At 49.4% G+C, this 13,434-nt stretch overlaps 1 protein-coding gene across 1 annotated transcript in view; it reads left to right on the forward strand.

Annotated features, from left to right (window-relative positions):
• LOC126531185 (neural cell adhesion molecule 1-like) overlaps window positions 1–6,420 on the forward strand; it is a 453,103-nt gene extending 446,683 nt beyond the window's left edge. The window contains exon 9 of the mRNA XM_050178611.3: window positions 1,505–6,420. Within this exon, the coding sequence (XP_050034568.1) occupies window positions 1,505–1,728 (224 nt within the window). The 3' untranslated portion in view covers window positions 1,729–6,420. The remainder of the gene's footprint in view (window positions 1–1,504) is intronic.
• Window positions 6,421–13,434: the final 7,014 nt, after the last annotated feature.

The following is a 13,434-nucleotide window of genomic DNA, read 5'->3' on the forward strand; positions in this document are numbered from 1 at the left end:
GAAAGCGGCCGGGTTAACCGAGGGGCCCGATTTTTGTTAGTCGTATCATAAGAAGCCAACAAACACTGACACCAAAGACAACATAGGGGAAATTACTTGTTTTTAATAAAGAAAATAACGCAACGATAAATTAATAGAAATGAAAGTGGATGAAGAAACAACTTGCTGCAGGTTGGTAACGATCCCACAACCTTCGCATTACGCGTGCGATGCTCTAGCAATTGAGCTACAGCAGCGCCGTTTCCCCATCCACTTTCTTGGGTATTTGTTTCTTAGTAGAACCCTGGGAGTGTTAGACAGCGCCACCGCTTACAAACCTTGGTTGCTACAGGATAGCTCGTGCAAGAGCTTGTTTATCGGCTTTGTTCTCTGAGGAATTAGGCAAAAACAGCAAACGCTAACTAAGCATCCTCACTGCAATAAGTATGCGCCGTCAAGCGCATTATTCTTTTACTAAACCGAATTGATTTCGTTGGCTGTTACGGACGCTTTCGTACTCACACATTCTCCTCTATAGGCACACGCTCTCTTGCAACCGAATCAGAGTGCGCGCGAACCTATTCTAGTTCACTGTAGCCGAGTTGAGGGGCTTGTTCGTCACCGAATGCCAACTAGCCCCTTGAGATGCACGTGCTCTCGCGCGAGAACTCATGGCACCACGTGACACTGTGGTGTGGGTGGCACTGTGCCGCGTTTCTCCGTCGCCCTAACTGACGGTTGCGGGGCACGTTTGTTGTCCAAGTCGACTGCGTCACTCTTGTCGAGATGCATCGGAATGTGCCCTTTTTCCATGGGTAACAGACATTTCAGTGACAATATACCTTGAAACCTATTTGTGGCTATGAATGGCGTTCGGTGGTTGCAGCTTCTGCGGCAACCTAGTTTGGTTCAGAAATCATAGTCCTGAATGTTTTTATCCGTTAGTATTAGGAATGTCAAAGTAGGAAAAAGCATCTCAAGTGTGGGAAGCCGGTCACATGTTGTACATTGTGGGAATAAGGGGTTGTCGGCGGCGCTACGCCTCAGCACACTGCGCACCGTGGTTGGCGCACGCCTGCCCATCAACCGCGGTCCGGTGCAAGCTCAAGGAAACAATGGATGACAACCACGTGCACAATAGGAAAGCATTAAGATTGCAACTAACACTTCGAGCAGGCCAGCTAACTGTAGTTTACATCACTGAGGAATTCCTCGAAGAGAAGACGCTAGGTCAAAAGAGGTGCTTCCGACTGACCAGCTGGGGGACACGGGCGGCCGTGGCGGCTGAAAAGACAGGACCTATGTCGAACGAGCTCTTGAACAACACTTTGCAATTTGGTGAACACTGTTTGAATCGTTCACCCGGCACCTCAAAGACGTGCGACCTAATGCGAACGCATTTATCTCGCATTTACCGCTAAATCGTCACTGCAATTTATTTATTTATTTATTTATTTATTTATTTGGGATCTGAAAGGGCCATTGACCATTATGACACATTCTTTGCTTCCTTTCGCATGCGCAGGAAATGGTATGCAGTATGTGCTGCGAAACCTGAACCACGACACCAGCTACGCCATACGCGTGTCGGCGCGCAACGCTGCGGGCTACGGTGATTTCTCGGACGAGATCTACCACCGGACCAAGGACCCGCAACACTACACGCAGCCCAACAGCAACGCCGCTGGCGTCGCTCAAATCGCGCCCGTCCTCGCCTCGCTGAACTGTTTGCTCTTGCTCAGGCTTTAATGGGCCACTCCGAGGAAAAAGAAAGAATGAAATGGGAAGGGGTTAACATAGAAAAGGGAGTCACATTTTCTCCCTATTACCGGAACTTATTTTTGCTGCCTCTAAAGGACCTTATCCACGCGGATGACTGATATAGTGGGCAACAGCAAGTGATGGCGACCTTCAATTTAAGCCCTCATTGAGCATCATAATTCTTTGGCTGAAGAAGCTAGGCGCTTTAATAAGGCAACCGAAGCTGAGTCTTAAATCGCTTCAACCACAAGCGATCCAACATTATGGAGAATGATGGCGATTAGAGTGACGACTACAAGCTTTTCGTTTGAACATGATAACGCTGGAGTGCTGACCTGCGGTATCAGCTCGCGTAGCATCGCAGATTGCGTGCGATGTGTTCTTTGGTACTTGCTAAGTGGGACAGCGTGCTGTGATCTCTCACACCATGAAGTAATCGGCAACACTAATGGCGCTTTCGAGTTAAACTAACGAGGGCACTCAGAACTGCTCCGAAAGTGATCCGATGGAGGCCTGCGCCAGTATCGGCAACTTTACTGAGCCTCACGCGAAGATTACCAGAGAACTTTTAGAGCAGTTCTGAGTGCTTCTTACGGTCTTCAGGAAAGTGCCATAGATGCGACTACTTAAGATATGATCCTCAGCTAATAGGTTGCGGAGAATCAAGCTTCTGTATGTGCTCACTGAAGGATTTTAGGGTCGCACACTTCCATAGGCAGGCATGCAGTGCTACATTTCAGTCGCCCGCTGAGAAAGAGGCAAAAGGTCAGCTAACGAAGAAAACTATGAATGTCTGTGACACATTTCTTGAAATTTCAAGTCAAGTTCGCTTTTATTTGTTAGTTTTAGGGTCTTATTAGTTCTTCTGCATGAGAGATTGACAGCTGCATGTATAGGACATTTCACCAAGAGTATTATTAGACACTTGTATGAAAGACGTTTATTATTATTATTATTTCAATCATCACGAGAGACATTTTTTACATTACCAAGTGATGCACCAAGGCTTTGTTTAGAGTAGCACTTAACATTGTGTTTCGCACGTTGTCAAGACCTTTATGTACATTTGAATACCAACACTACAGGCTAACTTTCCAGCAACGTAAAATGAACGACCAAGAAAATACTGCATTTAGTATTCTTTTTGCTTTTCCCGGGATTCATGCCGCACTCGACACCACTTTTCAAGTGCTGCGGAGCGCACTGGGCAGTGCACCTTCATTCTCCGTTACAGTCATCAGCTTGGACGAATTTAACATGTGTGTACGTACGTGTGCGTGTGTTTTCTTGTGCAAAAGAAGTGCTGTTGACTGGAACAGGCTTTTTGCGTTCTTCACCAAGACAAGCGTGTATGACAGTGTATACGCCATAAAAGAAAAAAAAAATCTCATTGGTTGTCGTCGAGAAGAGTGTAACTCGTCTTAAAAGTTCGTTGTTCTTTATGGCTTGTAACCTTGTAGATGTTCTTCCATAACACAGATCTCTCTGTTGTGTACGTGGTTTTTCACACAAGTACAGTTCCCAGTGGTGACCAGCAGCGCCTTGCAAGGAGCTGTGAAACCACCTGCAGCGCGTCACTGTGTGGAATTTAGGTGTTGGGTGTCGTTCGTGACTTCATTGCAGATGTGGGAGGATTGAACAGAATCTCCACTTTTCACTGGCATCCCAAGAAATGTGCTGTTGTATCTAGTGTTCTTTATTTCGTTTCAACAATCTATCCCGTAGAACCAGGAACGAGCTGTTATTTGCTGCCTGCTACCTGCAGATGTTTTATTTCACTTGAGGTAGACAACACCGTTCTCAGGTGGGTTTCCTAAGTAGGAAAAAAGAAAAAGCATCCATCCTCTTTTTATGCTGCTTCGGGAGCCATGAGTGCATAAAAATTTTGGAAACAGCTAGCCTTAATCTCTCCGTGGCGCAACGTGGCCCATGGAGTGCTGGCGGCGCTCTGTAATTTGTCACTTGTGCTGACCATAGACCACAGTAGAGATATCGCTGACGTATTGAAATCACGCATGTATGACACTGTCGTGCCTCCAGATGGAAGCACTGATGGTTATTGCAAAACCAGGCACTTCAGAGCCCCGATTACAGGTGCGGCTAAGTTATCTGTAGTTTGGTCTAGGGGTTTCTGCGCTGCAGTGCTCACCACGGGAAATTCGTTTTCAAAACCCTGTAGAATTGGGCATAACACTTGTGGAACTATGGGCACTTGAAGAATGTTTTCTTGAGTCTCAGCTTGCACTGAAACAATGGTGGCTTAATTTCATTGCCGCATTTCCCAGTGCGACAGATTCGCCGCTCGCGTGAGCGCCCATCATTGCTTGAAAACCGGCCTCACTGCATGACCGTGACGCACGCAATAGCACGATGCACGTGCGCTGAAAGGAGCACCGTCTCTGTTACTTTTCGCATTTCCCTCAATTCCTGGCCAGCCTGAGAGAGTATATAACCAAAGCAACGAACGGTGCGGAATGCTAGTAACTATTCACCCCTGATGAACTTCTGCTCAAGCACTGCTTTCGGGTATCTGTCACGCAGGGGTGCCCCGAACAGTTAGTTGATGGGGGCGCCCGTGAAGTGCGATTATGTGGTGCCATCCTTTCGCTAGGGAGTCGGATCGCTGAACTGCGTGTGGTGCAGGGTCTATCTGCGAGACAGCCAGGCTTAGAAGCCTGCAAATACTGGCGGCCGGGAAACCGTTGACCCAGCCTTCTGTAACGAATGCGGCACTTCTTTTCGTCAGGTGGCTTGCTTTCGCGGATGTAGGCTTTGAACGCCATCACTGTGGCCTCCAGAGAGCCAGTTGGCAGAGGCAGTAGGCAGAAACACAACGTGGAACACTGGTACCAGAAATGCGCAAAGGACAAAACAACTTCGTTTCTGCGCATATATTGATTGAACTTGTACTCAATAGTTTGGCAAATACTTGTTTAGTCAGGTAGCAGTTAGAAAGAAGTTTTAAAGAAATCAGGTGCATTGTGGTTGTTGCACCCGTGCGGGTTCTATATCCACAATGCAGCAGATATTGAGTCGTCGTCAGTGGAAGTACGTAGCACGTGACAGAGCGGTTGGGAGCCATGCCCGGGTTTACTTCCGATGGTTCCGTCACGGGCTGCGTATTTGAACCGATGATGACCTAGTGCATGCTACATTGTGAACATGGAACCCGTATGGGTCTGAAGACGTTAATGAACGTTTCATTTAAACAGTGACCACAACCTTTTTTTTTTTAATAATCAACGAACTGTCGGTAAACGCTGTAGCTTGACTCGAAAATGTACCTCAGTATTTGTTCCCTGTCTGCCTTAGGGAGCCGACGCAGAAGTTCGAGCTGCTTTCGCGATAGACAAGTGTAGCTTTTAACTGATACAACGCAAGAGCTGAGTTATGTATCGAACTGCATCTCATAGGGATCAGTCACCGCAGCGTGTTGAAGGCGTTAGTGTTGGTTCTACGGGAGTTGCGCCGCGTCGTTTACTGGTGTTTGATTCAGGTGTGTTTTAGAGGGTGGGTAAACGTTAGAAACACTTCTAAAATTGTAACACCGAAAATAAAGTAATTCGGCAACTGAATACAACTGGTTAGGAAATAGCTATATACCTATTAAGTTTCGATTGCTTAGGCGTCGTTCCTAGGCAAATCAAAACGAAATACAATGAATGCCAACAATATTTTTTTTTCGTCGTCTGGGCCGAGCTTGTTATTTTCTGTCTCTCACTAGAGGTGCGGGCGTGGGCGCTTTTGCGTGTATAATGTGAAAATGCTGGATGTATATGTGATGATCGCCGGGTGCCGTGTGTTTCGAGGTTGTTGAGGGTTGCATGCCTATTTGCTTGTGGGAGCCGACGCGCTGAGCTGCTTCCCAGCTTAGGCGCCGGTGGTGACGCCGCTGTGTGCTCTGCGGAAGTGTTGTTTTCTTATTTGTTTCTCCGTGAAAGGTGTGTGTGAAAGGCGGCCGCGTGCTTTCTTACGCTGCTTGTCCAAGCAGCGATGTTTGAATGTGAACGGGGCTATATAGGGGAAAAACATATGGGGCCGGCGAAAGCCGAGAACTGATGTCTCTGGTGCAGATATTGAAGAAAAAAAAAAGGAAAATATATTGTTAGTTGTTCTCGCTGTAAAAGCATGAAGCCGTGAAAAACTGTTTTATGTGTGTTTCTCATACTTGTATAGTGCTGAAAAGGTTTGTATGCTATACATGGCGATTTAAAAGGTATATTATATATATATTATATATTACAACTTGGTGACCACCCTTAAGCGTCCCTTTTGCCAGCTGTTCTTGCGTTGTAGCGACCTTCTTTAACGTATGCCCCCTGTTTTTAGAGACATTGTTTTATAGCTTTTAACTTCTTCTTTAGCCATCTCTTGCCTGTAGATGTCTCGCTTCTGTTTTACACATGCATGTATATCTCTTCAGGTGCCAATTTGACTGTCTGTATACATTCCCGACATGAGCAGTTTGTTTCAGACTTAAGTATTTGCGCCTTTTTCTTGTCAAATTTTGTGTTCCGTGACCTTTAATTTTACTTTGCCTCGCAGTATTGTGCCTTCGTTCGAGCTTCTTCAACGAAGTCTTGTAGAAATCCTGGCCACAATTTTTCGCGGTGCATAGCTGTTACTTTCGGAATGATGTATACATCTATGTGTTATGTAAATAAACATGTCTCTCAAAGACTACAGCCCCATGTATATTCATGTTGACCACCACAACTGTTACGGGAGGATTGCTTCATTCCTTGTGTTTGCACGGTTTTCGTAGCAAGATACTTAAAGCGAAGTTTTCATTGCCAAGCCCACTGTTTCGTGTCCGTCGGTCGATATCTAGCAGGACGTAGATATGTGTCTACAAAACAAAAATATTTCGACACATAACGGTGCCAACTTTGAAAGTCACGATGGTGGCAGAATAATATCGTGACTATATAAAACTCGCGAACTTGCACTATATGTACAGGGCCTATGTATGTACACGCTCAGAACACCCATCACTGTGTAACGTATTTAAAACATATGCGTCAGATCGGGAAATCGACAACCCGAAAGAAGCTTCCATGTCTTCACTGCTGTTGTCATTTAAAAATTGTTGCCAAGTCGACCAAAGTACTTGAACGGGTACTGAGAGGGCGAGGAATGGGAGAGGGGACTGGCTCCTTACTAACAGATTTTTTTTTTTATGGTAGTGGTGGTGGGGGGGTGGGAGTGGGGGCACGAGCCCGGTGTACCGCCCCTTGGCTACGCCACTCATCACAACGTTGACGTTAAAAACGATTAAAACGTTAAATTCTCAATCTTCGTTAAAAGAACAAATATGAAAAGAAACTGTAATCGCATCGGTTAAATCTATCTAAAAAACATTTCTTCCATTAAAATATATCAGCAGATATATAACTCATTTGGCAGATGGCTACGCAGCGATGTATTATCGTCAATAGTTACAAAATCATCTGTATTATTTTTTACACCTAACACCTGCACTATCTTGGCGAAGAAGGTCACCAGTCCGTGTACAGCGTGAGATTGTAAAACATCCGAGGAAACTGTTCACATGATTCGCAGAATTGCGCCAAGGACACTGACTTGGCTAGTCGCTTCGTCGGCTCCGTCTTGCAGCCTGGCATTATACTCAATCACAGTTCCTACGACTGACTGCTCAACAGTGGTCCAAACTTGAGGTTATAAATAGACGAGCCATGAGAGCGATTGCGGCCTTTCCTCGTCTAACACTTACACCAACGCTGCGACAGCACCCGCAAAGTAACACTATTTCTGAGCCTGTTGATCAGCGACTGCAAGCAAGAAAGCTTAGAAGACGCCAAACTCCTATAGTCGCGGCGCTTCATTCCTATTTCTACGATGATTTCGCCACAACTATGCCTTCGATAATCTCTCACCCTGTGATCACACGACGATTGCGATTAACAAAACAAAGCTCTGCTGACAGGTTGAACCTATTTCAGAAATTGAGGCAACTTTATCCGCAGGATGCTTTGTGATCTGCAAAAATCACCGCCTAAGCGCTCCATACAGATGATTAACAAGCGAAGCTGAAACGTGCGGCGCTGGTGTTTATCACTGGGTTGATCCCGATGGTTAAACGACGGCTTGGTAGGCTGCCGGATCCTCGATGCGCAGTTACTGCTTGTGGTCGGCTGCACAAGCATGTTGTTGTGTCCGGGCTGCAGTATCGGCACGGCATAGACGACCTCGTTCCCGGTTCTGCACGCGGCGTTATTGATCGAAAGCTGCCTGCTCCTAAGGAGTACGTATGATGCGTGGCCTCATTTCGGAGCCGGAGAGAAGCTGCTGCGCTCGCGCTCGGCTGCGACGTAGAGCAACGGCGTCGCTACTGGCGCACCTAATCCAACAACGTCTAGATAGCACAACTCCTTTTCAATCCGGTCCATGACATGTTATCTGGCCCGACTGCCATAGAATCTAATGGGGATGCTCCTGAGTAGGCAACAGTGATTTTGACCGCACCGCTTTCATCGCGCCAGCATTGTCGATGGAAATTTCGGGCCAGGTAGTGTTACGTCATGAATCGGAGTAAACAGGTCTTGTGCTATCTAGGTGGTATTGGCTAATCGCGCGCCTCTCTTTCTTTCTCTTTTCGCGCATGCGCATGGGGTCGCAAAGGAAGAGTTTTTGGCGTACAGGCCACCGACAGACCGACGGACGGACGGGCGGACGAATCTGCTAGCCATATACAGCATCGCTGTTATAGCCTTCTTACGTTCGACGCATCATGAGATCCGAGCTACCCGTAAGTTTGCACAATACTTTTCATATCTGTTATCATTTGAGCTATACACATTGATGGGATCGAAACCCTCGATAACTTGCCTAAGTTCAATGAAGCCCATAATATCTCCGCTCATAGGGTCGGCCACTTGGTCAGTACCACAAGAATGACCTCGCGGACCGCTATGCATCATCATAAAAAGGTTGTTATAGAGAATGAGGAGTTTGGAGCACGGAGGCTCTCGGGCCCCCGCACGACTCCACTGCACTCAAGTGTTCATGTTCCTTCGGTTCATAACGCTGGCAGCCCGGCCAGTAGCTATTGTGTTCAGGACCGGGTCCTCAGAGCGCAGCAGAGTCTCCCAGTCCTCCCAGGTCTTCAGGTGTTCTAGGCCCCGTGGGGGCTGATCCACCGAGCAATGAGAAGGTAAATGGAGAGCAGAAGCGCGAAGTTCAGGACAGAGAGTAAATACTGAAGTGAGGAAAAGCGGGCGATGGTGAGAAAGAGCGAGAAGAGAGGGTAGTGTGTTTGCAATTGGTGCCAAAGGGTTGCTGGTCGATCGCTAAGGGATTAGTGCGGTGGAGGGTACAGCTGACGCGCCACCTTGGAGGCATGCATCAGCTAGTTGAGTGTATGCGCGCTCCATCGTGAATCCCGGATCGGAGGCCGCAAGAGCTGGGTTAAAAGAACCTGGGGATAATAGGCTGAGGGCCTCATTTCCAGAATTCCCGCAGTGCGTGGACACTGTTAAGAATGGCGAGCTGCAAGGCAAAATTGCCACCCAATTACGACTGGGGGACAAGACGCGCATCCCCCACTCTCCGTCGCTGCAGCTAGGCTGCGTTCGAAGAAGCGGGCTTCGTGCTGAAAACCGCCTCCATCCACCAGCCCCATCGCCGTTGTGACGAAACGGGTTCGACGGACCAACTATTGTGCCCGAGGTCCCCAGCGCGGACCTGATTTGATACGCGTGAGCGAGCTGCCGCGGGAAAGCTGTCTTTTCGCGCTTCTCACAGGACGAAGATGAGCAGGACAACGAGTTACTCAGAAGGGCTCCGAGCTTCCCGGAACGGCGCCCCTCCGACGTCGGCTCCAGACCTTCGCACCTGTGTGTTTGCGTGTGTGTGGGCGTAAACTGTACTGCGGAACGGCGCCCCTCTGTCGTCGGCTCCAGACCTTGGAATGTGTGTGCCTTTGTGTGCGTAAACTGTTCTTCGGGGCGGCGGCGAACTTACAATGAGTAAACGAACGCTCGCGTCACCTTGTCGCGGGAGGCGGCTAGTTTTGCGATGACGAAACGAATTTTCGCTGCCTTGTATCGCCGACGGACCGAGTGTTTAAAAACGGCTGTTGTGCGGATGCTCGACACACTTCTCTCGTGCAGTCATGTTGGACTGACACACTTTCTCTTAAGCAGTCATGTTAGACTGATTTAAATATTGTAAATAAACCCATTTTCCTCGTTCTCGATGAGAAGCAGTTCTTCCCTTCATCAACGTCCTCAGCGTGGATAAGTTGGACGACGGCATGGGCCAGCTACCTTCGAATTCATGCCGGACTCCAATCTTGGCAACGGATCTCGAGCGATGGGATTGAGCCCCCAATCCTGACAACACCTAAATCAGCTCCACATGATGGGGCGGGGGTGCAGCGGGAGAGTCCAGTATGCAAAAAGCAGGGACGTGGGCTGTCTTGTGTAAAATTTAGGATTGCAGTTTTGTAATCTAATAAAACTTACCGTGCTTCTGTGTTGACGATGGTTAGGGCAATGGCCGCTTCCTCTGCAGCTTCCGGGGAGGTGTCTGGGGGGAGTGTGTTTTCCGATGGGGGAAAGAGTGTGGTCCACCATGGCTGTGACCGCTTCTTCACCCATGCAGGCTGCATCTACCCATAGGGCCTCGGATTCCGAGCCGTAATATCGGTGGAGTGGTGTAGCGCGAGCTCTACGGCGCTTATCGTGGAGGTCGGGGTGCATGTTACGGGGTAGCGACTTAATGAGCAGTTCGCGTTGTAACGATATTGATATTGGACGTAATGTTGGATCATCGGCCCGTAGTCAGATTCCAATGGAATGCAGGATGCACTGGCCATTGTCACTTTGTGTGAGATGAAGGCATTGTGCTTACCGGTGCGCGTCCGCAAGTTCCCCGATTGTGTTGTGAAGGCCTAGTTGAAAGAGTCGGTCGGTAGCCGTATTTATGGGAAGGTGGAGGGAGCCTTTGTATGTCCGACGAATGTGAGCATTCAAGGCGTCAGTTTCACAGCGAGAGAGCTGGTGATAAGCAGTGGAGTAGAGCACATGGCTGTGTACAAAAGGGTGAACAAGGCGGCGTAGATCACGCTCCCTCGTGCCTTTGTGGTCGCCCGTGACCCGGTGGATGAGGTGCGAGATCACCCCTACTGCCTGCTTGAGCCTCTGGAGTGTAGTGGTGTGCTACCCATCACTCTGTGTATGCATACCCAGTATCCTGAGCATTTCGACCTCTGCTGCTGGTCTGCCATCCAGTTCGATCACGATGGGGGAGCAGGGCGAGTTGCGATTCTTAGGACGGATGCAGAACCGCTCGGACTTCTCTCGGGAACAAAAAAGTCCTACGCTAAATGCATAGTTTTGGGTCAGATCGGTAGCTGCTTGGATGGTGTCCTGTATGGCGCCATCACTGCCATGGGTAGTCGATAGCGCAATTTCGTCAGCGTAGAGAGTGTTTCAGGTAAGGAACGGTTGCAAGTTGTCGTGCTAGGGGGATGAGTGGGATATTAAATAAGAAAGGTGAGAGGACGGACCCTTGAGGGGTGCCCACGATTTTTACAGAGCATGTGAGGTAAGTTGGAAGTGAAGCTCACCTGCCCGTGCTGTGAGAAAGGCCTGAATGTACTTTTTAAGCGTTGGTGTCAGCCATGTCAAAATGGATAGCTGGCCCATGCCATCGTCCCAATCATCCACGCTGAGGACGTTGTTGAAGGAAGGAACATGTTCTCATTCGGAACGAGGAGTACCGGGTTTATTTACAATATCTGCCTGAAGAGTGGAGAGCGTTACGCCTCGTCAGACTAGCATGACGACGCCCCGCATGGCATCATCCGGCGGGACGAGGTAGGCGGTGGCATTAGTTGAGCTCGTGCCGATGGGAATTGACGCGATTTGGGCATAAGCCCGAGCTTGAACCTCCACGGGAGTGCTGATGGTGAAAGTGTTACTGGTTGGATGCAGCCGCATCGCGTCCTGGGTGAGCGCCTCCTGCAGGGGGATTTTCGTCACAGTGCAGATCGCTGTGAAGAGCGTGCGAGGATGGTCACGTCCAAACAGCCGCGTGGTCGGACTGCGATCTTGAGGACTCCCCGCAGCAGTTGAGGGAGAGGCGCGCGTCGCAGACGCAGCTGGCGGCATCGCAGCTCAGGATTTCTCAGCGGTTGGGCGGCCGTCGCCGCCATTGGGTTCCGTTGGGCGTAATAGCCCTGCGGAGCATTGGTGAGAGTGACTGGCGGTAGCCGGGTGTTATTAGTTGCGGAGACTCAGGGTGGTCTCCCAGTCTCCATTTTGGACTTCGGCGGGATCGATATCAGTGCCATCTGCTTGATACTTCATGGCTGAGTGGGCTGTGGAGGGACACAGACGTTAGGCCAAAAGTAGGCTTAGTTCCGGCGTGCACCAGGGAGTCGGAGAAAGGGCCGGAAAATCCAACTCGGCGGAATAGCGACAACCGTGTGCATTCAAAATGGGCTGCTCACCTTCCCAGATGGGATGATGGCGATATCAAGAGCGTCAGGGCAGGATGTCCTGCCTCTGGGGACTTTGAAGCAGGCGCCCATATGCGGCGCGCACGCTCGCAGCGACCCTGAAAATGGCCCTCGCCACAATGCTCATTCTTTCTCGCCACTTCTAACTGCTCTTCCGTTCCCTATGGCCCTGCTCTATCCTCATTGCCCTAAAATCTACTCTCCGGCGGGACACGCATGCCCTCATTCCCCCGCTTATCTGCTTCCTTCCCTCCAATCTTTCTCTCTCGGGTGAATAAGTGTTCTGTACCCACCATATTCATCGTAACGAGCGCCCTGTTATTATTTATATTTATTTTTGCTTCCGACAAACAAGAAGGTTCAATAAAGGAAGGAAATTTGCCACAGGGCAAGTTCAGACAACTTCGCAGTGGCCGCTCAACAGCATATTGTTGGATCTGGAGGACAACCCAATTGCTGTCCCCCAAATTTTGGACCTTGCCGTTGGGTGCGGGAGTCGGCCGAGGTTGAGGAGGACTTTGAGATGAAAACTGGTGGTTTATTTACATTATTTACAGTGAGAGTACAAAGAAATTAACAGTCATAAAGTCATTACGGGCCAGCAGCAACTCGGACGCTGCGGCCCGTGGCAAGAAGCTCGAAAGAGATCAATGAAGGAATGCTCTCTTGCTGCTCCCGGTCTCTGGCTTTTAACCCTTTCGGTGTCTCGAAGTCACGTCACGTGAGGCCAATCGGCGAGCCCGCTCAGGTAGCGTCATTTTCGGCCAATGGTAGGCGCCCGTGTGATTGTGTCATACCCGGCGCAGAGGGTCGCTCCTTGGGCCCCAATTGTCCGAGGGCTTACTTCTCTCTGCGGTATTGCCTCCTTGGCTTGCAACTGCCTTCACAAAGGCGGATGGGGGATTGCTGCCAGGGCTTCACGGTGCATTACAGCCGTCTTGCCTTGGGACCCACGTTACCTGTAACCGTGCCAGGCTCCCGCTACACTTTAGGGAAGAGTCAAACAGGGAATATCTCCACCTGCGGCGCACGAGGCGGGAACGCCAGCTTGTTTGGACGTGCGGCAACTTGGGAACGTGGTAGATATGCTCCTGCGCTCCTTAATTAGCTGTGACGCGATTTGATGTGGTCTGATAAACTCGAAGTAGGCTCAGGAAAAGGGCCCCGTATCTAACAATATGCGCTTGTGTAGTTCCAGAGCTGCTTCG

This window comes from Dermacentor andersoni, chromosome 5 (genome assembly GCF_023375885.2).
Source record: "Dermacentor andersoni chromosome 5, qqDerAnde1_hic_scaffold, whole genome shotgun sequence".
NCBI classification, from domain to species: domain Eukaryota; kingdom Metazoa; phylum Arthropoda; class Arachnida; order Ixodida; family Ixodidae; genus Dermacentor; species Dermacentor andersoni.